The 24,580-nt window shown below is 40.0% G+C and overlaps 2 protein-coding genes across 4 annotated transcripts in view; one reads left to right on the forward strand and one right to left on the reverse strand.

The window, feature by feature from the left end:
* JARID2 (jumonji and AT-rich interaction domain containing 2) overlaps positions 1-5,486 on the forward strand; it is a 211,250-nt gene extending 205,764 nt beyond the window's left edge. Inside the window, exons 16-18 of one of the 2 annotated variants that reach the window (XM_054645196.2) lie at positions 1,428-1,611; positions 3,095-3,202; positions 3,923-5,486. In XM_054645196.2, coding sequence (XP_054501171.1) covers positions 1,428-1,611; positions 3,095-3,202; positions 3,923-4,099 — 469 coding nt within the window. In that variant the 3' untranslated portion in view covers positions 4,100-5,486. Of the gene's footprint in view, positions 1-73; positions 1,612-3,094; positions 3,203-3,922 lie in introns of those variants that run through there. The other variant, XM_077180422.1, reaches the window with a different exon arrangement.
* Positions 5,487-5,729: 243 nt separating this feature from the next.
* The window catches only part of DTNBP1 (dystrobrevin binding protein 1), a 63,870-nt gene continuing 45,019 nt past the window's right edge, over positions 5,730-24,580 (reverse strand). Inside the window, exons 8-11 of one of the 2 annotated variants that reach the window (XR_013182842.1) lie at positions 11,832-11,987; positions 9,810-9,953; positions 6,611-7,449; positions 5,730-6,245 (exon numbers count right to left, since the gene is read on the reverse strand). Coding sequence is in view for 1 of the 2 variants with exons in the window: in XM_054645227.2 (XP_054501202.1) it covers positions 7,202-7,449; positions 9,810-9,953; positions 11,832-11,987 (548 nt within the window). In the remaining variant the exon portion in view is untranslated. Of the gene's footprint in view, positions 6,246-6,550; positions 7,450-9,809; positions 9,954-11,831; positions 11,988-24,580 lie in introns of those variants that run through there. The other variant, XM_054645227.2, reaches the window with a different exon arrangement.

Here is a 24,580-nt window from a genome sequence, read left to right on the forward strand (position 1 = left end):
AGGTGAGAAAAGAAAATATAATGTTGCCTGGCTTCCTGTGTAATGATCTTCTCTTTTGTTCCCTACCATGTAGTTGCTACCTATCTTTCAAGTTTGTGACAACTGATACTCGAGATGTCAAGAAAGTTTTGATGAATGGAGTCTACAAACTGTATTTAACTAACTAGCATGTTCATTTGGAAAATTTCCAGTGACATATTGAAGGGGAAAACAGCCCATGTGTTGTTTAGTGTTCAGAAAGAAATGCAAAGAGGTGTGCTGACTGCTTTACCTGCAGGTGGCTCCCCTGCGGAAATAACCACTTTCAAGTGCCTTTTTTTCCCCTTGAAGAGGAAGTCTGCAAGTACAAAAGGCGAAACAAATGTTGGTGTTTGCTCTTAGACCATCACATCGACCTTTATCAGAGTGGTTCTCAAACTTGTTCCTATGCATAGGTTGGAATTCACTGGAGGATGTGGATCCTTCCTGTGGTTGGTTATAGGAAACAAAAGCCCAGACAAAAAAAATCTAAAAAAAAAAGGAAAAAAAACCCCAAAAACATCTGAAGTGGAACACTGTGGAACATATTTTTTATCCTTTGTTTTGTTTTGCTTGTTTGTTGTGTCTCTTGCTGCTTCTTCTCCTGATATGCCTTGGTTGCTCAGTTTGCCCGTGCCATTTGCTTAGCTTGGCTCTTCACTCATCTTCAGCTGTGTCTGGTGGTGCACTTTTTTATCCTCCCCTTCCATATGCTCGGCTCACTCCACACTTGCTGTCTTCCACTCAGCTCCAACCCAACCTGCTCTCCTAAAGCTGTAGAGTTCAGCACAGGAGGTATTGTTCGCCTTAGAGATGCCGCGGGTGAAGGGCAGCCGGAGGGCTTGGTGGTTGTCCTTTATTGACATCTCCTTCTTTTTCCCTGGGTGTACAGCAAGATCTTCATCTTTTGGCATAGTCACTTGCCCTGCTCCCCCTCTCCTGCCTGAAGCACCTTATGGCAGCAGGTCCTTGGTTCATCTCTGCCTCCTGATGAAGGGGCTGTTGGTCCTGACAGCCACGGCTCCTCTTCTTGAAGGTGGCTTTTGGCAACTTCAGGAATGACAGTCCTGTTAACCACAGCTCCCGACTCTCCACATGGCTCAAGCAACCATCGACCTCCAGGAAGTCCTCGGCAGTCCCCACTTCTCTGTGGAGCAGTTTGAGAACCATTGGCTTGATACAGTGGTCGCTGTTAAAATCCGGAGATAGCTTTTGCTATTAGGCAGTGTTTCCCAGGCGCTGGCTGTGTCTGCCATGCCTAGGGAATGGCACCAACCTCCGACAACACAACTCAGGGCTTTGCTGTGTGGAGCTCAGGTTTCAGTGATGAGTGGGGTGAAGGGGTGACTGTGTGTGGCTCTGTGGTGGCTGGAGGCAGTGCCAGTGTCTGACTGTGCCCCCGTTCACAGGGACACGGAGCTGAGGCAGCGGCGGCAGCTGTACGAGGCCGGTCTCCACTCCTCGGCGCGCTACGGCAGCCACGACAGCAGCAGCGCCAGCGTGGATGGCAAGAAAAAGCCTCGAAAGTGGCTGCAGTTGGAAACGTCAGAGAGGAGGTGTCAGATTTGTCAGCACCTGTGCTATCTTTCCATGGTGGGTACAATCCTTTGCCACTCCTGGGGTATTGTCCCCCTGCTCTAGCATTCCAGGGATCTGTAGGCATTCGAGAGAGAGCCATGTCCTGCACTCCATGCAAGACACAGAGGTGATGATGTGGCATTTACTGCCTTGACCAGTGGTGACAGAAGACAGCAGTGACAGCTGGCTTCTCACCCTGCCAGAAGGGATGAAGGAGTGTCCTCAGACACCTAAGAGATCTTGGCACTGCACTAGGAGGGCTAACAAAGACACCTGCAGATTGCCAGCAGCAGTAAGTTGTAACAGAGCAGGTCTCAGGATGAGCTACAGCTCAGATATGTGCCATGAGCCTCAGGCATGCAGCCCACAGCCCATGCTGAGACAATGTTCTGCAAGCCAAATTGCAGGGGAGATGTATCCCATCCATCAAGCTGTTTGCCAGCCTGTCCAAAACCAGCCCAAAAATAAACTTCTCTCTTTTAAGAGGGAAATGACTACTGGCTTTTGAAGGTGTGCTGACCACTGTGGTGACATTTCCAGGCTTAGAGCTGTATGCAGAACACCTACAAACACAGCAATGTTATTAAAAACACCAGAAGCCCCTCCCACAGCATTATATACGATTTTAATCCTAAGAACAGGTATTCAAATAAATATAATGCAGAGTATGTGAGTCCATATTTAGTCCTTTGGGTTTGGGAGGTTTTTTCTCTGTCATCTTTTGGGAATTGTTTTGGTTATAGGTGTTTGGTTTTTAATGGAAATGAAATGTATCTGCATATAATCAGATGTAGCTGTTCCCTGCCCTAGGATAAAATATGCTGAGTTTATACATGTTTTTAGACCACTTTTTAAGCAGCATTAGTTTGAAGTAACTTTAGAATGAGTTTATTTGAAAAAAACCCAAAATACTAACCAGAACCTCTTAATAGATCTTCTGGTGCATTTGCTCTGGAGTAAGTTTAATAATGGGAAGGATTTTTCCATGTCACTCTTTAACAGTAGTTGTGGATAAAAAACTCCCAACTTGGTTTGTTAAATTCCAAGCTGAATGTGCAGGCCTGGCAGGCAGCCAGCTGAGCAAATGTCACCATTGCTGAACAAGACAGTAGTTGAGGAATCCTGTGGCTAAGCTAATTATATCCTTGTTCAAGGCAGCATTTTAAATAATGGGAAACTGCTCCTATCAGGAGATCTTTAGGACTGCATAGGAGATGCTAATAAATGCATATGCTGTTTGGATTTAGCCCTCATTAATATTGGTGGAGGGTTTTTTAAAATTATAGATGTATTTGCCAACCTATCTCTGTAAAAGAGATAGGTTCTTTCTAGGTGTTGCACATCCTGAATGATTTCACGATGTGCTTTACACCTCCTTCCACAACCTTGCAGTAAAATCCAGGTGTAGTAATTCAGGCCATAACTGAATACTGTGTGGAGAACACAGGTACAGCTTGGAGTTTAACTGCACTTCTTCTCCCCCACCTCTTTCATGTAGGTTGTACAGGAGAATGAAAATGTTGTCTTCTGCTTGGAGTGTGCCCTGCGGCACGTGGAGAAGCAGAAGTCGTGCCGGGGGCTGAAGATGATGTACCGCTACGATGAGGTGAGCTGACACTGCCCTGGGTGCCCAACATTTGGGAGGACACTTCACTCTGCCTTTGTCCTGCTGAGGCCTCAGGAAAATGGTCTTGGGTTTGGGTGTTTGTCTTGGTTTTGTTTTTGATGTGGGAAGAAGATGCTTTATTATGATTTAGTAAAAAAAAAACAAAAAGGGAACATGATGATACAGATGAAACCTGAAGTATAAATTCCATGAATATTTGCCACAGAACATAAGAAGCCGCTTGATGCTTTGGGATGGAACATGAGGCTTTGCTTTCACTGGTTATGCTGTGGTAACTTCTGTACTTGGGAATACCTTCCCTCTGTTGGTAACTGGAAGTTCAGTGGACTTTTTTCCAGTCCAGCATGGTCGTCCTTTAGGGCAGACTTGCAGAGCACATGCAGATGAGAGGTGCAGTAATGGCTCCAAGCTAATGTGATGATGAATGATCCCAGAAGTCAAGATGGGGATTTAGGACTGTGCCTGGGTTCTGGGCTGAGGCTCCATGTCTTTAGCTGTGAGGGGACTTGGCCCCAAAGGTAAAGAGCAGAGCAGTGGGAGAAATGACAGGTCAGCTCTTGGAGAGCAGCACTGGGTACAAGCAGCTTTTTAAGATGGGCTTCCCAGCATTTCTGAGCACTCCATTGCACTCCTGTTTAAGTGACTCTGGAGGAAAAGCAGATACTAATTTGTGTTTTGTTTTTCCCACTTCCTGAACAGGAACAAATTATCAGTCTTGTCAATCAAATCTGTGGAAAAGTATCTGGTAAAAATGGCAGCATTGAGAACTGTATCAGCAAGCCTACACCAAAAAGAGGACCTCGTAAGAGAGCAACAGTGGACGTGCCATCATCTAGGCTTTCATCCTCCAGTTCATCCAAAAGTGCTTCAAGTTAATCCTGAAGATGCCAACACTCTCATTTTGTCAATTTATATATATTTTTTGTAATTATTATACCATAGTTTGGAGTACTTGCTGTAGAATACAAGCTGTCTTTGCACTAGCTCTAAAGAAGATTTTCTTCTGGTTTTAGAGAACTAATTTTGTTTTAGCATTAAACTGTTGAAATTTTTTTTTTTTGTACTTAGAATAGATAGATACAGCAGTCTGATTTTTTTAAACTGCCGTATGTTCACTGTTTTAAAACCGGCAAGGGGCTGATAAAATATGAATTTGTATTGTCCCTATGGCTGAAAAAAATAAAAAGCCTTTTTGGTAACTGTGAAAAAAGGCTTTTAACCCATTTTTTGAATAGGTTGAAGTTTGATGTGTTTTATAATTTGTTCTCCGGTCATGTGAGCAGATTTTTCTAGAGAGAAAAGGGATAGGAGACAAAAACTTGAAAGAAATTGCTTTACTTTGGCTGTCTTTTATTCTGTCACAGCAAGATGAGTTTTGTAATTTTTTAAATTGGAGAATACACACTTTCTTTGGGAGGTTATGGCAGCTGAAGATGGACTTTGTTTCCTAACTGTAGGCAAAAGGAGGAGATTTGGAGTATGTTCTCTTTTACCAGCACATCACTATGCATCTGTTTTGAGGGGGAAAAATAAAAATAAAAAAAATAAAAAAAAAATTAAAATGAAAAAAAAAAAATTAAAAAAAGGAGGAAAAAAGACTGCCTGCCTTGAGGAGTTATGTGAGGGAAAACTGTGCCTGATTTCATTAGGAAATCCATTCTGTTATTTTTTGGTGCTGTTGGCTACTTTATCAAAAACCCTTCAATAGCATCCTTTAAAAAAAAAAAAGATAAAAAAAGAAAAAAGTGATTGAAGCCATAAGTGCTTCTTTTGTCATAGACGTGCAATCTTTCTAACATTCCATTTCCATTCCACTGCTGTTTTTCACACCTTTACACAGTCAAGCATTAATTTTGTTTTGAATTTGTTTCATTATATGATCACATTTAGAGCCACTAGCAAGTCTGCATATTTCTTTTGAATGTGAAAATGCATTTGCTTTCATCTTGTCTATTTTTTCTCTTCATGTTGTAACAAAAAAAAAAATCACACCTTTTGTACATATGCCTGTAAATTTTTTTAAATACTTGAGCCTTTTCTTGGGGTGGGGGGAGGGATGGCAGAGAGACAAGATGAAGAAAAGCCTTACGTTTCACTTTCTTCATCGGTTGGATTGGATGCTTACAGGGTTTTTCTTGTAACATTTATAAGTGCTGCTTACATCACTGAACAACAACAAAAAATAATAATGGAGTAGCTGTTGCCCTTTTCTGGTTGTGTGTACAGTATGTGTGGAATAAAAAAGGGAAAATGTTTTCACAAACTGTTTTGTTTCGTAATTGAATTCAACAATACCGTAGCTACCCATATTGCACTGAGCTTGCCAGTGGTGACTGTCAGGAAAGTCCTATAATACAATTTGTTGATTGTTGTTGCAGAAGACTGAACTGTTTTGGAATATTTAACAATAACATAAACAGAGTCAAGTGTTTTCAAATGTGGTTGTCTGGTTTTTATGGCCTTGCTGTGTACTTTTCCCTCTTGACAGTAAACTTCTGACTATGGCTTACAGTTTGACATTTAATTTATTAGCGCTGCTCTGCTCTCTTTCCTTGTAAGGAAAGACTTCATGTTGTTTATTGCCAGTTTTTTGTTTACTTTCCAGGTTTGTACTACGAGGTTTAATAAAAAAAACAAAAAACTTTTTTGGACATTTTGTCTGTCTTCTGGAAAGCGAGGGAGTAAAGGAAGCTCCTTCAAGATAAATTTCTTTCAACAGCTGCCTTGTTGAATAGTAAATCTCTTAATTGTAGGTAGGGAGCTTCCAACCTTCATTTCCCAGGCAGGGATCAGGAAACACTTTGTCAGCTAACAGGAGAATCCTTAAGGAAACTGGCCACTGCCCAGCTGGCAAGCAGGAAGGAGATACCCCCCCTTCCCAGCCACTGGCTTTGTCAGGGCAGGTCTTTGGAAAGGATCTACATCACAGCTCATCCTTTTACTTACACTGTTTCTGATTATATTCCTTCCCTCTGTGCAGGAAGAGCAGGAGCCAGGAGCCTTCTCAAAGGAGAGCAGATCCCTGAAAATAGAGCATGAGACTTGACAAGCAACAGGAGTTAGACATGGTCAGACCTCAAGTTCAGAGAGAAAAACAACTGCAGAAAAAATGGGAATGAGATGATGCCTATAGGTCCTGAGGTTTCTAAAATCCACGCACTTAATTAACAATTAACTCAGGTTTATCTCCCTAGTGTAGTCAAACAGATGTTGCCGTGGAAAAGCGCATTACATTGGTGCGCCTCATAACCACTTTTCTTCCTGACTTAGGCTCCTCTGTTCACTTGTCATGGATAAAATACCTGTGTAATCAAGTAAAAGACATGGTTGGGATAGAAATTCTTTATTTTATCTTGAAAGAGGAGTAAGTACACAATGCTAAGATACCTGCTCCACAAGGAGTGCAACATTTCCATATGCATCTCTCTTCCTTCTCCGGTTCTTATTTTTTCCTTAACACCTATAACTAAGTTGGTCCTGAATAAGAAGTGTGAGAACAGTAGACACTGCTGCATTCGTAGACAAAGGCAGGAGGCAGACAGTAGGTAGTAAAGAGTAGAAAATAACTTCTCATTTTGGTTTGGATCCTAAATCTTCAGTTGCAGCAGCTGAAAACATGCAAGGAACAATTTGGGTTCAGTTTTACACATCAACTCTTAAGCACTTCCAATCAGCCATTTAAAGGTTAGTGGTCAAAGTAACTTCTACCTTTCCCCTTAAATTCTCTTATACATAGTATATACAACAGTTTTACTGCTCCCCTGAGCCCCAAGACTACTGTTAAAGTGTGTGTGCTTTAGGCATAATTTTTTCTTTAAAAACCAACCTCCACATGACTGGCAATTTTGTAAAAAGGCAGTATGACTAAGTAAAAAGATCTGGCTGTTACGCTTGGTTAGCAAATTGTTACACAGGCAAGCTCTTCATTCACTTGTTCATTCATTCAGAAGTCATTCTTAAAGGATATGGTTTTAAGATTCAAATAGTCTGAGAGTCACTTTCATCACTGCCATCTGAAGCACCCTTTCTCTCAGTTACAGCAGCAAGGGCAGTGTCCACTTGAACCTCCTCTTCGTCCGACTGGACCACGGGGGACTCTCCCTCACTCGCGTCCTGGCTGGCCGAGTCGGTGCAGGTGGAGGAGAGGGAGCAGAGCTTCTGCCGTAACTCCGACTGGCTCGGCACCTGGAGACTGATCTCGCTCACGTAGCTGTTGGAGTCGGGCCCTGAGAGGTGGGAAAATGACAACAGCAACAGTCGAGCTCTGGCTCAGCAAGGGGATTTGAGAAATCAACACATGAACATCAGCTCAGCGTGGCTTGAGGAATCACTTTCAGGCTGTTTTCATTCTTTTGCAAGACATCAAGAGGAAAAAAAACCCCAATAGACTCAGTGTAACAGAACTACACAAACTGGAAATTTAAAACCAAACAAACAAGTAGGAAGCAGGCAATAATAGCCATCACCAGTTTTGACTAAAAATCAAGATGGCAAAGCAAATCAAATTTAATTCAGCATGAAAGCAATCCTCTGGTAGAGCTATACCACAGCTCAAGTGCACAGGAGTGGGATTTTAAGACTCCGCTTCCTCCATATCCCGTGCAAAAAAGTCTTGTAACACAGAGCAACAGTGTTTGCTTGCAGTTTGAGAGTTCAGGTTTCAAAATTAGATCCCCTTCCCCAGACAGCAAAAAAGTTAAAATGAGGAAACATCTAAACAGTTTCTATGTGATCTGCCAAAGAAAGCCCTTTTTTCCTTCTCTCCTATACCTAACAAGTGTTTCTCCACAGTCAGAGCACCCAGCTTCAGCTCTCTCTAAAGTTACTAAAGAGTAACTTTAGTGAGAAAATTCTCTTAAAAATTTTATTCAGAAGTTTTTCAGAAGGGTCAGATGGATATGAGCTACACCTTACTTCTGCTCAGACTTTTGCACAGCAGTTCAAACCACACTGTCTCTACCTGCTCGTCAAGTACCTGAGTTATATTTTAACACTAAAAATTTTAGAGAACCTGCCTTGTGTGCACCAGCATGCATTAGATCAATTAAGACAACACACAGAGGAGTTTTCAGGAGTGACAGAGCTAACTCAATTTTCCAGCTTAACTTACTGTCATGAAAGGTTGCAAAGCCAATGTCCATAAGCTGGCAATGTTTATAGCAAGGCAAATTTGAAAACATTTCAATGTCTTGAGCTGATTCTCATTTTTACCAGTTATTTTAATAACTTACCTGTATTTTGTGGTGTTCGGGCCAATTGTCAAACAAACCTTGCGCTGACAACCCAGTTCTCCACTGACAGCAAAATAAAGAGTTACCTTTAAGCCAATCTCATTTTTCTGAGAATGAAGCCTATTGCATATTTGGCTTATTACTGGGGTGCTAGGTTCTTAAAACACGCACAAAAATCCCTTAATCAGAGGGAAATAAAATGTCTGGAACCACAAGAGCAAGATTCACGAGACTTACACTGCAGTAAGGCTGCAGTGTTGGAACATTATTACAGCACAGGTACATTATATTGCACTGTTATGTCCACATACAGACACTGCACATATATGCCGTAATACTTAGATTACAGCATAAAATAAAGACTGTATTTTTTTTCAAAAGCTAATGCATTTATCTCCTTAGTTAAAAAAGTAGTTTCTGCCCTTCCTTAGATAATCCAGCTGAGACCGTTTGCTGTTAAGACACGAAGCTTCTTGGTCACATCTGCCAAACAGCCAACAAGGGGAAAACAGTCCTAGATTCTGCAATTACTGGCAAGCTCAAATGATGATCAGCTTTAATAATGCATGAAGTGGATGCCTATCCAAAACCACCCATCTCAATTCAGATTTTGAAATGAAGCACATAAACCTAAACCTTTAGCAGGCAAGTGTGCCTTGACCATTTACCACAAGCTTTTCATGTTCACAGCACGTGTTAATCACCTTTACAGAGGAGTACTGTAAGTAATTCCATAAAGATATTTCAACCTGTACTTTCAGAAGGTACCAAAAGGACCTTTAAAGGAGCTTCATCTCCTCTCCCACAAGAAAAATCATTTTGGCTCTTTTGAGGAAAGGCATTTTAGCACTTAACTTTTTAACCAGGAAAACACTTCCATGGTAGGTAAAAGATCCAGTTTTGAGACACTAATTCTCAGTGTAGAAGATCTTTCATTACATGACTGGTCCAAGTTTGACAAGCAACATTCTGGACAAACTCTAAGAAATCAGTATTAAAAATAAAAACCTAATTACTGCAAGCTTTCTGTTGATGTTTGTCAAAATGTCCTCTATTAACTCTATATTGGGAAAAATGCCCCTCAAGCCAGTATGTAACACATCACCTATCCAGACTGTGATGAATACAACAGGGAGCTGCAGTAAGAAAAATGAGATCGTCTGGAAATACCACACAGTTTTGCAGCAACTCCCTTGTACAGCAACTAAATGTTAATGTTTGGAGAAGCACTAATGAAGAACAGTCAATCTGCATCAAGTGTGATGTTTGATGAGATAACATCACCCATTACAAAAGGGAGCGGTTCTGGTGGTTTATCACTGTCTCTAAGCAGGCTGTCACTACAGGTACCATACCCAGCATGGGAGACAGCACATTATTGTCTTCGCTTCCTGAGTTTAAAAAGACATCGAGTGCTTCCTGGTCAGACATGTCCATCAGATCCATCTGCTCCAGCATGTCCACATTCACCTCCATGGAAGACATACTGCCAATGGGTTCTGCAGGAGAAACAGCACAATGAGCAAACTGACCATCAGCTACACGAGGTTATTACCTGCCAAGGATCCAATTGTCTGCAGCAGCAATAATTAAACTTAGGAATGGAAGGAGCCCGCCCACAGGAGCTGCTCAGCAGCAACCTCAGCCCAAATCCAAGAGCACTGTGTGCAATCTTTGTTGTGAAACTAACATCCATTACTGCTTCTGTAAACCAAAACATTTTTAGCAGCAGTATTTATAGCAGTAACCTTCTCAGAAATAAGCTGAGATGGGACTCAGGCACAAGGATTGAAACTTTCCATTTTGGAACACTCCTTTTCAATTTTCTCAACCAGAAGTCTTTTTAGAGAAAAGCAAACACATTTAAGGACACAGTCACTAAATGTCAACATACAAGGGACATAGAAATTCAGAAACCAGGATTAATGTTAACAGAGAGTAGCTGTTCTTCTCTCAGATAATCTTAAGAAATTACAGTAGTCTGTAAAACCCAGGCTCATGCCCAGTATCTTCTCTCATGGGTATTTCACATTACTAATTACTCAAGCAAATTACTTATTACTGTCAATACAGTACTGACAATTTGTAAGGGAAGTAAATACTTGGATGAGCATCTTCTTCCTTGAACAGCAAAACATGCAAAGAGGAAACAAGTAAGTTCAGGGTCATTCAGATTTAAGTCCACCTGCTGCATTGTATAAAATTATTTAAATGAACAGTTTACTTGTTTATCTAAATGTAACAATTACATTATTGAAAGCCTTCATAGGTGAACTGAGAATAAATTCTGTAGTTTGATTGGGGGATTATCTTTTTTTTTTCAAATATGCTACAGCTCTGCAATTTTACATGTACTGCAGGTCCAAGTCTTTCATTAAAACAGTTTCTTTGATACACCCAGGCTCCACATTATCATAAAAAGCTGAAGTTCCAAATGTTAGGCAGCCTAACACTAACAGAGCTGTGTGTCCAGTACCAGCCCATGACAATGTCTACTTTTAGTCTAAAAGGCAACCCATTACTGAAAGCAGGGGACTCAAACTCAGTTCCTCTCCTGACCATGAATTTAGATTTACATATCCCACCTCTCCTTAGCCACCCATGCAGAGCATCTTGAAGATGATTTTATATTTATAGCACTCATGAAGAGAAATAGAAACCTTGGATTCTATTCCCCACTCTGACATTACAAATGATAGCAGAACTGCATTTGGAGCAGGGACAGAATATCTACATTTTTCCTGCCTAATACAAATACCTAATTTCCCACTGGCTTCCTTACCAGTCCAACAATCCCTGCATGTTGGCCGAACAGATGGAAACCTCCCACACAGAATTCCCTGTAATCTCTGGCATTCTTGTGCTTTAACCAGTCCAGAGATGCCACATTTGTGTCATTTCATAATAAGGAGAGCATCTATTGTGACCTCCTGTGTCCTAATCACACCCAGTGGGAATAGCTGCCACCTGGGAACTGCTTGGAAATGCTACACGGAACTTTCCTGTGCACTTTGCAAAATTTTCTGAGGCATCTCCTTGGCCAAATGACAACCCCAGGCTTTGGAACTCCAGCGGACAAAGCAGCTGCCTCCATCCATATTTTTACATAGATGCACTCTTCAGCTGCAGAGAAAAACGCTGTTCCAGATGCAGTTCAGTGCATCTCCTCAGACATGGAGCAGAGCCTGACTAATCTTCTAAGGTATCCAGTACCCCTGGGACACCAAGTTTGTTCAAAAGGCTTATCTGAAGTTCCAGTTCTACTGAGGAAGAATTTGGCCTTTTTTCTGTGCTTCCTCTGTAAGCACTGCTGGCTCTTGCCTGCTCAACAATGCTCTCCAAGCTGGGAGTTTGTGCAAAAGGTTTTTACAACTTGCCTCTCCTCTCTGCTATCTGCAAGTATCCTGTGGAAAGGTATTGCTCCATGTCCTGCTGGAAGGCTTCTTCAAAGAACTTCTGGCGCTCCTTCAGCTTCATCTGCTGGGTGTGCTCCATGTCCAAAACCTTCTGTGCATGTTCAGCATCGAGTTCAGCTAAGCATAGAACAAACAGACAAATCAAATATTACAGGTGTATCCCCCCCACTCTCAGAATTTAAAACCTACAGAACCAGTTCAATAAATTCTGACAGACTGTTACTGCAACAAAAGGAGCTCTCTGTGCTTTGCAGCTGTATTTTAAACCAGGATGGGAATCCCATATTAGGCAGCATAACCTTCACATTAAAGTGATGTCAGAACCATTTATCTTGAGGCAAGATGCAAATTTCCAGAGCTGTATAAACAGGAGCACCTGAGAGCACTGTCCATCAACAACTGGGATTTCAGAATCCTGCCAAAAAAAACTGAGGTTTTTTTGATGCTTCTGCAGTCATATACACCTAATGCACACAAATGCAACACTTTTCATTTGAATATTGCTGCACATTTCCACCACAATGCAGGTGGCAAGATACATATATGTACTTATATGTACATACACATAAATACACATACATAACATATGTGTGTATGTGTGCCTGAGATTCTGGCTTTGCCAGCCTCCAGACAGAATGGAAAAATTCCATGAAGAATCCTGCATGTATGTGCAGCAAAGGAAATATTAGACAGAATTAAGAAATGTTAGACAGAATATCACTAGAGGAACTCCTTCTCCTCTGTTTTGCTCCACACTGGACAGAGGGGAAAAGAATTGTGCCGTCTATTGCAGAATAACATCTTCTAGAATAAAAACATGTCATTGCTATTGAAGCACTGACTGAAGCCAGACTGTTAGAACACGCTTCAGAAAAATTGCTAATATATAAGCTGGAACTCTTTTCCCAGAGTTCTCTGTTCACTTTTCTGGTGTCATGAGTGCTCTGCTTACAACAGAAAAGGAATTTTCCAGCTGAGCTACTGATGGAAGGGACGGGGGTGGCGAGAAGAGCTGCTGGTCTGTTCCGTTCTGCCCATTAGGGAAAGCTCCAACAAATACCACTGGGTGAAAAATGTCCAAGTGTTCACATGCCAGACAGACACAGCTGGAATATGGCATCTACATGGATAAATGCTGAGGGCACACGAGGTTTTCTAGGACAAGCATTGTGTCAGTCTTCCAGGAAAAATGTTATGTTAATGATATTCTACAACACAGACATTCATTAAAAGCATTTACTATTATGCAGATTATTGCCCAAATGCAGATTGTTTTATTAAACCAGGCAAAACATCAGAGAGCAGTTAATTCACTCTGCTGCCTGCATCAAGGTCACAGTTCATACAGAAGCAACTGAACTGTGGCTGATGCCAAAAGAAGCCAGGAAAACTGGACTGACACACCAGATATTCATTAAAACATCAGTAAATAAGCAGAAATCTCTTTTTTAAAGGAGATTTCAGAAGCAAAACATCAGTGTATAAAAGGAATGCATCTTCCCTGAAGGCAACACGTCTTTACTATCAATTATACTGTGGTGTACGATGACTCTGTGTCCCCCAGAGCAACTCGTTTACTGCAGTCCTGGATAATGAGCAATTATTAATAACATTGTTTATGATGCAGAAATGTTATTCAATTGTAATAATAAAAGCCAGAGGCTCTCACAGACAATGGGAATTTTCTGTCTCTCTCATAATATAGTCTGACAGTTTTGCACTCTAGATTGGTAATTCAGGATATTTTTAACCCCAAAATAGATATGGCATCTAAGTGAGACTTGATACAATCTCCATCTTGACATTGAGCTCTTTGTTTTTAAATTTTTCCTAAAATGTCATGTAAACTGTTGAAATTGTCACTGGCCAGAGCTGAATGGCAACAGCTGCCTGCTGTGCTGTTATGTTCCACAGGAAACTGTAAACACATGAGCTGCAGAGCTGTCACAGACTTGCTCTCCAAAGTCAGATAGAGAGTTAACATCTAGAACCTTGCTGCACGATTTCACACCCTGCCAGGTGTAGTAAGAGATGCTTGGCTAAGCAAAACCAAACTGCTGCATTTAGGTTTCTGTTTGTTCTCAGAAATGCTAAGGATGGGAGGTGAAGCCAACCATCAAACATGAAACCAAAGAAAACAGGTGCATTGTTTCTCTCACAGAGCTACTCAGAATTATGTTTTCCCTAAGCCAAGTGTAGTTTATAAAACACTGAAGAGAGACAGAACCAGAGGAGTTCCAAGAAAGACAAGAGTATCATCCATATGCCATCATACACTGCTCATATGAATTCCTCCCAGGATGCAAACTGAGACTTGGCACACTTAAAATACTATTGTATTTTTCCTTTCACCCTAAAACTGTACTTTTCAATTAGCAATGGCACCTATTTCTCTATCACACTGTGCACAGAAAAGGAGACAGACTACAGAGAAAATGCTAATGCACAATTAGATGCAGACATACAGGAGTTGCCACAATAACCCAAATAAAAGATGACTAATTCCCCACCAGCTATGACTTTTAAGAGAACAGACACTAAAAGTAGGCAATTTTTTTCCTAAAACAGTGAACACTTGAGTGCTGAGGCACAGCCTTCTGCACCACACCCAGGAACAGCCCCACAGCTCACCCTGCTCACCTCAGGGTACAACACACAGCCTGACTCCCCTGCCCCATATCTTCAGTGTTTGAACCAGACACCAGGAGAATCTAAACTCCAAAGGAACAAATGACATTAGCTTGTAACCATACAGCTCAAGTGTAGAGGACACCATTTCCTGGTATCACTTCTAGGCCTGGCTGACACTTCCTACAAATTAAAATTCTGCTGCAGTACCTGAAGTATCTATGTAACCAACAAAGTGACCATTTAATGTTTTAATCTAAAACATTTTCCAGCTATGCACAACAGATTTCCCAAATAAGCTGGAAGAACGACTAAAAAAATAATTAAAATTTTTAAAAATCAGCAACTGACAACACTGGCTGTTTACATGGCTAGCACATCCCTTAGACTCTACATGAAAGATGTCAAGCTGTCCAAATGGATAGCTTTTTAGTGCTTTCATACATAACCAGTTTACTTCCCTTCAATTAATTTATTATGTAACTTTACATCTCATGTGATGTAGAACCCATAAATGCATCTGGTCTAAAGAGAGAAAGACACAGAAAAAAATGCCCCTTTTTCCTCCCTCTACAGTTCATTTGCTTTTTGCAGACTCATCCAACCAGACCATAAAATGTATGCACACATTCTTTGTGGGTTTTTTTTTGCTTTTGCTACAGATATCAAACCTTCAGTGAAGCAGCCCTTCACTGAACTCACTGCTGGTTTCTGATGTTCCTCCTATGCTAGGAGAGCTTGAAACTGGCCGTGGCATGAAGACATGCTGGGTGGAGGATCATCCCTTCCCTTGAACTCCTGGCCACGTTCCCGTTCACGCGGCCCAGGGTGCTGTGTCCCTCCCTGCTGCCAGATGTGCTGCAGGCTGGCACCCAGCTCGCTGCCCATGGGACCCCCAGGGCTTTTCCACAGAGCCAGAATCATCTCCAAGCCCGGTGCCAGAGCCCTCCATCTCCTCCTCTGGGATAGAGCTCTGGCTTCTGGTCCCACCCCCAGGCAGGGAATGACCCCCAAAGCACCAGGCTCCCACCCAGCCGGTCACTTGTCCACCCTGCTGTGCGTCCATCCAGGCTGGAACATCATCACTCGGCCGCGAGAGCACCGTGTGAGATTGTCACAGCCTATCAGCAGGCTGGCTACTCACTGAACAACCAAAATCCTTCAAAAATCAGAACAGTAAAACCATAAAAGCAGACAATGGAAGGCAGACAGCCAAGCAGCTTTCTGAGCGCATTATGACTTAGCAACCTCTACTGCAAACTGCCTCGTTACAGACCTCTTCAACTAAAAATATCAAAGGAAGACAAGACACCAGGGAGTGCTTCAAAGGATGCAGTTTCCCTCAAAAATGTTTAAATTATTCTTGACAGAATTTAGAATACATGTTGATGCTGCAAGGGAGGATGTGCAGAGCACTCTTGCACTATAGTCTGCTGACAGGTGGGGAGAGCTGGCAAAATTCGGGGAAAAAAAAGTAGAATAAGGGATCTAGGTACACACAAGTCTTTCTTCCACAGAAGAGTGAAAGGAAAACAAGTGAAAACTACGAGTCCTAGGTGTTTTTAAACTCTTATTTAACAGTCTCTTTACATAGAAATTTGGCTTTACCAAAGACATCGTCAAATAATTACAATTTAAAAAATTAAGTCCTGATTCACTAGAATGTGAAGTCAGGATTTCACTCAATGACAGAAAGATCATCTGTGTTTGAAAAAAAACCCACTGTTCCAAATGAGATTTACTGTCTGCCAAATCTCAAAAGCCTGCACATTCATGAAGAAATGTTTTACTAAAATTATCCAAAAAAACCCATCATTAAAAATGGCTGTATCTACTGCTTGATAATACCTAACTAGGGTTTTTATAGATTGCATCAGAATATGAAAACTCTAGTCAAGAAGAAAAGCAGAGGTTTAACCAGTGCAGAGAGATCATCTTTAACATTTCCCAGCAAGCAGTTTCAACAAGTTGGCTTACCTTAAAAATTCTCTTTAAGCAAAAAAAAAAAAAAAAAAAAAAAAAAAAGCTTGCTTGAAATCCTTGGTATATAAAGGATAGGCCTAAATATATATCAGAACAAACCACAGAAAATAGGTGCCTGTGTACAGCAGGATTCCAGTTACTAATGCAGCACCTGGAGGAAGAGGCACTTCCAACCAATGTGAAAGGAAACAGCTTGGGAAAATGTTTCCACAGAACTCCAATCCTTATCTGGCTACCAGGAAATCATCATAGCTAAGAGACACTAAAAATATGCTCCACCAAAGAGCAAATGCTCAAACTGAGTCCTAAAAATGTAAATTCATCTAGGATCAAAAAAAAAAAAAAAAAAATTAAAATCACATTTGTGATTAAAAATACGCCAGGCTGAGGGGACTGCTCTGCAAGGTGACCCACTCCATAATGGAGTCTCATTTTAGAACTAGATTTGCTGTGGTTCATAAATTTTTGCCCAGTTCATTTGTCATTAAAAACATCCCAAAACTTGAGTGCATTTGCCTATTTCTTAATTTAAGAAAAATTAGGAGCAGACAATTTTTTTATGCCTGCAAATGTGGTAAGCAGGAATGACTTTAGTATTAATTGGTTTTAACTATAGTCAAAATCACCAAAATCACTGTTCTACAGCAGATTAAGGGTGGTGTTTTTCCACGCTTGCTTCACATCATGCAAAGCATGGAAATGTTACAGCAGAAGTTATGGAGGGGAATTCTCTCCTTCAGGCACATTCCTGACTGCTCCTGGGTTAACAAATCTGCAATCCACCATCTCCCACTTCTCTGGTACAATGTCCTTTATGGTCATGGGTGGTCAATGACAACATGTGTCTTTCTAAAAGACTGAATTTAGCAATGTGACGTCAGTGGGATGTGAGTACCACAAGCCTTCCTCAGCTGACACCAGGACAGGCTCTCTTAGCAAGCATGTCTTCTACCTCCCTGATTTATCCTTTAGTCAGATTCCCACCCAAGTGAAAGAGAATAAAAAGTGACTTGCAAGGGAAAGAGGGAAAGATAACATTAAGCTGAACCTTTGTGCAGAAAATACCAAAAGAAAAGAAGAAAAAAAAAAAGCAGCAAGCAAACAATTTGAGTTCACACCCTTCATTCCTGCCTCCCTTTAAACCTGCCATCTAAAGTATGTAAGAAAAAGAATTCAGTTAGTGAGCTGCAAAGTATGTCTTTCCACTATAAATAAACCTGACAATGTCACACGTACCTTCAGTACATTTAAGTTTATTTGTGAAGATGATCTGGCTTTAAAATTTTGCCACACACTGATGAAAAATCCCACTATTACAGAAATTGTACCTGAAAACAGCTCAAATGATTCAGCACAATTCTACTGTCATGAAATGCAGTATTTAATGCATATGCTCTCCAATCATTGTTTTTTCAGCCTTACCTCAAAAATACTAATTTTCAAATGGAAAAAATTAATCAATAGCAAATATAAACCCAAAGTACTTAAAATACAAACCACGGCACTGCAGCATTCTATTCATGTTTCCAAAGGTCCATGAAAATGTCCCAAATAAGATTAATAACATCCCATTTTCCGAGTACAAATTGATCCATCGAACAATTTAATGACTATTTTCCATTCCAAAAAGATAACCACTCTTGCTTTGGAATTAGAAGGCTTTCAAAGACAGGCAAGTAGCTTCTGCTGCTACAAGAATAGTGTCAATCTTAACCTTTGCACAGCTGTGAGCTATTTGCCTTCTAGATCGAATTATGTGCATGTGCAGACACATAAATTAATGATGAGATACTGTTGTGCTGTCACAACACATTGTGCACAGGTTGAAAACACAGGTTCCACGGCATGGCAAATCAGTTGGCAGGTATCAGCTTTTACTTGTCCCTAAGAACAACACCCAGCTCCAAACTCCTGATGCAGTGGAACTACTCTTCACTCAAACTCTACCCTTTTTCAGACATGCAGAACAACACCACTGAGTGCTGAACTAAGTCTTGCCTCAAAAAGTGAAGGCAAAACAATGTTTGCCTTCTTTCCCAATTACTAAAAATAAGGGTTTCACTCCATAAACTGCTTTCATAATAACCAGTTTTCTGACTGAACATGCAATTTCTACCCCTCTCTTCAGAGGGAGGGGTAGATCCTGTCCAACAGTCCTAGAGGCCTTCAGAGCTAAAAGGAATGAGCTGCAGATTTATAGTCTCAATACAGTTCAGTCTAACCTCACTTACTTTACATTGGTAGTGAAATATTTTAGACATGAGGAGGGATTTTGGTTTTTTGGAAGACATATTTTAATACAAGTCTTAGGTTAACATGACCAGTAACTGCTAAATCAGAACAGGGGAGGAAAAAAAAAAGAAAAAAAACTTACTTTTTACAAAACAATCACATAACTGTAACTAGTTGAAAGAGAATTTGATTTTTTCACATGCTTGGTAAAGCATTCCGTATTTATTATGTAGACTATATTTGGTAACAGATCATAGAAACACATCACAGAATCATAGAATGAATTCTAGATAAAATAATTGAGCTGGAAGGGACCTCAGGCATCATTTAGTTCCAACCCTCTGCCATGACCTTCCACTAGACCAGGTTACTTAGAGTTCCATTCAACCTGGATGGACACTTCCAAGGAATAGGCATTTGCAGCTTCCCTGGGCAACCTGTTCCACTGTCTCACCACCCTTGCAGTAAAGAATTTTTCCCTAATATCAAATCTAAACCTACTCTCTTTCCATTTGGATCCACTGCTCCTTGTCCTGTCACTACATGCTCTTGTAAAAAGTCACTCCTCATCTTTCTTGCCTTGCCTTTCCTGTAGGCTCCCTCCAGGTACTGGAAGGCCACAATTAGGTCACCCCAAAAGCCTTCTCTTTTCAAACTGTACAATCCCAATTCTATCCATCTTTCCTAGCAGGGGAGGTGCTCCATCCCTCTAATCTTGGTGGCTGCTTCTGGACTTGCAATTTCTTTCCTTCTTTCTATTTTAAGCAAATTCACAGGTGAGAAACTGTACAAATTAAACTAAATATTCACATAGTCAAAACTGCAGGATCATCAGTGAAATAACACTCCCACAGGAAGAAGAAGCCTTATTTGTTTATGTCAAAATTTCATATGTAAAAATATTTTAAAAAGACCATAAGCCAATCATTATATCAGTAGCGCACACAACACGCTTGAAATATTTATTTTTTCTTGACAACTCAGTCTATTTCCCATTCAATTTCTGTCAAAACAATTTCTCCAATGCAAGCAAAAAAATTTGCTATTCATTCATGCAATTAATGCTGAGCTTATTTCTTAGAAAAAGAACCATTAGATTACAAATCTAGTCCAGTTCAACACTGTTTGATTAACATCCCAAATGAATCACACTACTGATTTTCTTTAGAAATCCTAGTGATGAGCAAACACTTTTGTTTGATATCATTAGTGAAACAATATCTGAAATAGCATTCCCTCTAACAAACCCGCATCCAGGAGCATCCAAACACAAGGGGATTCATTTGCTAACAGACAGCTATTAGAGATGTGTTACCAGCTAAGGAATTTTAAATTACATGCAGTCTTCCACATTAATTACACATGGAGTATGAGTTATGACAGACCAGATTATTTAAAAAATCCATATTTATTCTCAAATGCAAAGCAAAGATGCCATCATTCTTTTTAAAAAAGGAACATATACCAGTGTTATTTGCGAGTAAAGCCAATTTGCAACATTAGCAATGGAATGTCTTTTCCATACTTTTTATAACACTGTAAGACAGATCTCTTCAAGCTACATTATAATAGTCTCTTATAAATGTGTTTTTCAATTGATGGGTTGTTTTTAAATTCAGCCAATTGGACAGTAACAATTATATAGGCACAATAAAAGGAAGACAACCAAAACAAAAATTGTACTACATTTCAAACAGAACAATCTGGCTGCACATAAAGCCATATTTTCAGAATATATGACTATATTTTCACAGTTAAAATTCCTCATTTTCTGCTATGGAAAGGGATTATATAGCAGAAAACAGGGCATCTGACATTAAGTGCAGAAAAATACACAGGGTGTTTTTTCCACAGAACATTTTTATCTTTAAAATTAAAATGTGAAAAACAGTTTAGTTAGCACTTGGGCTGTGATTCAGAGGTAAGGCAATATTCAGTGTGTCAGTTCTAAGGAAAGGACATTGAGTTTTAAATTTTTAATGAAACCTTTTAAGCTTTCTCCTATGCATCTAGTTTTCATATACTCACAGCCAATTCCACTTGCTTCTTCATTTTTTACAGAATATTAAATGGTCTACAGCTGAAAATTAACAGACCATAACAAAAAAGCAGTCCTGACAGAACTTTCAACTTGCAAAATATTAGCTGTCATTAAATAGACCAATTAAAAGAATAAATTTCTTTTGATAAACTTGAAAAATATTTGAAATAAAACTTTTGAAGGAGAAAAAAATAAAGTCTTGAAAGACGATCTGCTCCCACTGGCTTGCTGACTTATTTGTGTGCCATCTTCCAAAGTGTTCAAACTTGCAACACTGAAGGTAGACTAAAGGTCATCTTTATCTACAGCCAAAGCCCTTCCATATTTTTACTGCCAATTCAGAACAGTTTCTGCAACTTTGACATATCTGTTTGCTTCCTAAAGGATTTAAGGGCAAACCTTGAGGAGCAAACCATACAACATGGGGCACACAGGAAGAAAACCAAAACCCTTCCTTCTTCACAGTTTGTAAACCACAACAGGAAAGTGCATGGCTGCCTTCACCTTCTTCTTTTGTTCCACCCTGAGGAATGATCTAGATCTCCCAGGATTTCATGTGCTAGCCAACACTTGATACTAATAAGAAGGGAACCAACCAGGTCTCAACATACCAGCAGCTTTCAGATTTTTCCTCTCATACAAGTTTTAACTGCAACCATGTTCACTCAAAACTTTTTTGCTGTTTAGTCATAAATTCATTAATGGCAGCACTAGGCACAAATCAACAGTGTAATTTTAAACTCGCTTATTTTGGTGTAGCTTGCAGTAACAGATAAATTGATTACAAAATTTGCTATTCAAATCAAACTGATTTAAAGAATCACATCATTAATATTTCAAGTACTGGAGTAGGCTGGTTTAAAGGTAGCACAAAAACTAGCAGGTCTTTTGTCACGTGTGCCTTATCTAAGATCGTAACATCATTAGATTAATAGATTATTTTAAATAAATAATACATAGAAGTTAATGGACTAATGGAAATAATCAGAGTAATTTATTAGCATTAAATACATCTAGACAAGCTGTCCACTGGTTAACATAACTAACCAGGTCACCTGAACCCTCAAAGGAAGAGCGCAATTAATAGCTAAGACTTTTGTCTTATTTGATGTTCAGTTTTTCACCTGCTTTTCATTGGGAGGAATTGTTACCACTAAAACAGGACAAAAAATTCCTAGGTCTCTCGGTTGCTTGACCCAACACCTCAATGAATATATGCAACTAAAAGAGAGACACCCATGCAGCAAGGGAGAGGGTGGAGCAGGTGGGTGATCTTACTGATGCTTCAGTGGAGCATTAAACACAAGAAATATGAAAGGAAAGGAGATACAAAGGAAGAGAAATGACAGTGGGGCAGAGGGAGAGGAGAAGGGCAACTGACAGATTGTTCAAAAGAGGTAACAAATGAGATATGATCCTTCGCCCTGGATTTCTTCAGCCTGGTAGAGATTAAACAAGTTGTGGGGAGAAAAAAACAATACTAACTGGAAGGAAGACATTTAAAAGAGGCAAAGAAGGCTTTGCCTCTTTTAAACAAAAAAACCACCACAAACAAAAAGCCAGTACAATAAAACTGACTCTACTGAAGCTACTCTGACAGAAAAAAATCCCAAGAGGCTGCAGGAACAATTGGGTTTGAGTGAGGAAGCACATCCTGCTTTGTGACCATCAGCGACTAAACCCTATGCCTACAGTGAAAACGACCTGACAGATGACACCTAGGATACAGTATCTTATTTGAGCAAACAAAGAAAATCCACCCAAAGGATGCACAGACATCAAAGTGACAGTGAGGAGTGAATAAAAAGCAGAAATTCAGGAAGCTGATAAAAGCACTTACAAGGGGGAAGGGAAAAAAGAAGGGGGATGACTGAAGAGGGAAGTCAGTGTAATTAGGACTGTGAAACCTGTAAAATACACTTCCTGTGAGATTATTCTTTTCAATATACACAGCTGTATGAAATCTCTCTCTCAGCTTTTCCTCCCCCCACCTTCTTTCCTTCCAGCACAGGGATGCCACACAATGTCTCCTGCTGCACCTTGGGACAGCAAGCCCTGACTTGTGGCTATGCTGCAGCACAGTATAAAATGAGGAATTAATTTCCCCAACATCTGTATCAATCAACTTCTGCCATTTGTAAGCACCTTAAGAACATTCACCTTCAGGTCTGCTAAAAATACAGAACACCTAATTTATAATATTTTCCTTAACTGAATATGTATAAGGCCTTCCTAACCTAATTTTTGATCTTGTTCTTCAGAATAATTTAGCACTAATTAGTCACAAGTACCATAAACCTCACAAAATGCATGCATATTTTCTCCACAGGGCAAACATGCAGCTGATCTCTGAAAAAGTTAAATTTCCTAACTCTCACTCTCTTTCTCTAAACAGCACCTCTCTACTAGGTATCATTCTCTATAGCAACAAAAATCACACATTCAGTCTCTACAACAGATATAGCCGCCCATACCTGGGCCAATTCAAAGAGCCCCTACTGAATAGTGATTCCAAAACAGGATTTAAAAATGCTGATTTTTGAAGCATTAAGATAAACTATAAGCAGAAGTGTACTGATCCTACTCAGCGTCCTATTTTGTCTCTTTCACATGTAAGCTGGAATAATGTGGTGCTTGAAATCTGAACACCAACTAATTTTAGAGGAGGGTATCATTAGAATACAATATGACCTTTATTAAATATGAATTATTTGTTCACAACACATTTGGCATGACAGTGAGAAAAAACCACTGCCTTCAGGCCACCATTATATCTGCCCTGTTTCCTTCTCTTTCTTTCTGTCATCCTACATCTGCTTTGTCAGCCCCAACAGCGCCCAACTTTCACGGCAAAAGAGATTTGCTGCCTCCTTTTAAAGCAACCAAAAGTGTTTTTATTCGTTACTAACACATAAATAAAATCACGAATTTTATGACCTAAGCTTTCAACTGCTTTAGGCAGAATATTTCTCATCTCTTCACTGCTGCTGTAGATTACAATAGATGACACCACATGTGATTTCACAGGCTTCATGCAGGGAAAATTTCGTTCACACAGACCAAAATTTATTTTTTAAGATAAAGCTTAATGGAAGTGGGTTACAAACAATGTCAGAGGGTCTGAACATTTAATGCCCAGAGACTTTGGAATACCTTTTAAAACACAAATGAGATGGACAAAGTGGGATAAGTGAAGAGAATTTAAAGAAAAAACTCCTCACAAGACTAACACTGAAACCATCTAATCTGTCCAGGGGCTTGGGTAACAACAAAACCAGTGGAATATGACAAACAAAGACTGTGAGGTCTTTCAAGACAGGGAAAAACACACCAGGAACAGCATCTGGCAAATCACCTCAACATCAGTTCCTAAACATACCTGAAATTATAAACAAAGTTTCAGATGGGGGTGAGAATGAACCAAGAACATTCCTGTTCCTTTGGAACACATTTTCTCTCTGGGATGGAATGAATGCTATACCAAAGTGGTCAGCAAGCACTGAACTTCAACCTATTGTTCTCTTTTAAACTATTAAATCTGTTCTAACAGTGACTATCCAAGGCTAATGAGAACTGAAGCATGCATAAGGAATCAAAGTAACATCATTATTATAATTTCATGCTCTATAAAACTGTAGACATTTGGTTTAAAAGCCTCCTATTTTGAAACATCCTTGCTGATATTATTCATTCTAAATTATTTTTCATCTCTGCCTTATCTATTAAGCAAGCTCCCTTGGCAATACTTGTGTTTCTATATACATCAAACAGTGGTTGCATCAGAGGCAGATCTAACCATAACAAGCCTAAAATCTTGGTCAAGAAG

Source organism: Agelaius phoeniceus, chromosome 1 (assembly GCF_051311805.1).
Source record: "Agelaius phoeniceus isolate bAgePho1 chromosome 1, bAgePho1.hap1, whole genome shotgun sequence".
NCBI classification, from domain to species: Eukaryota; Metazoa; Chordata; class Aves; order Passeriformes; family Icteridae; genus Agelaius; species Agelaius phoeniceus.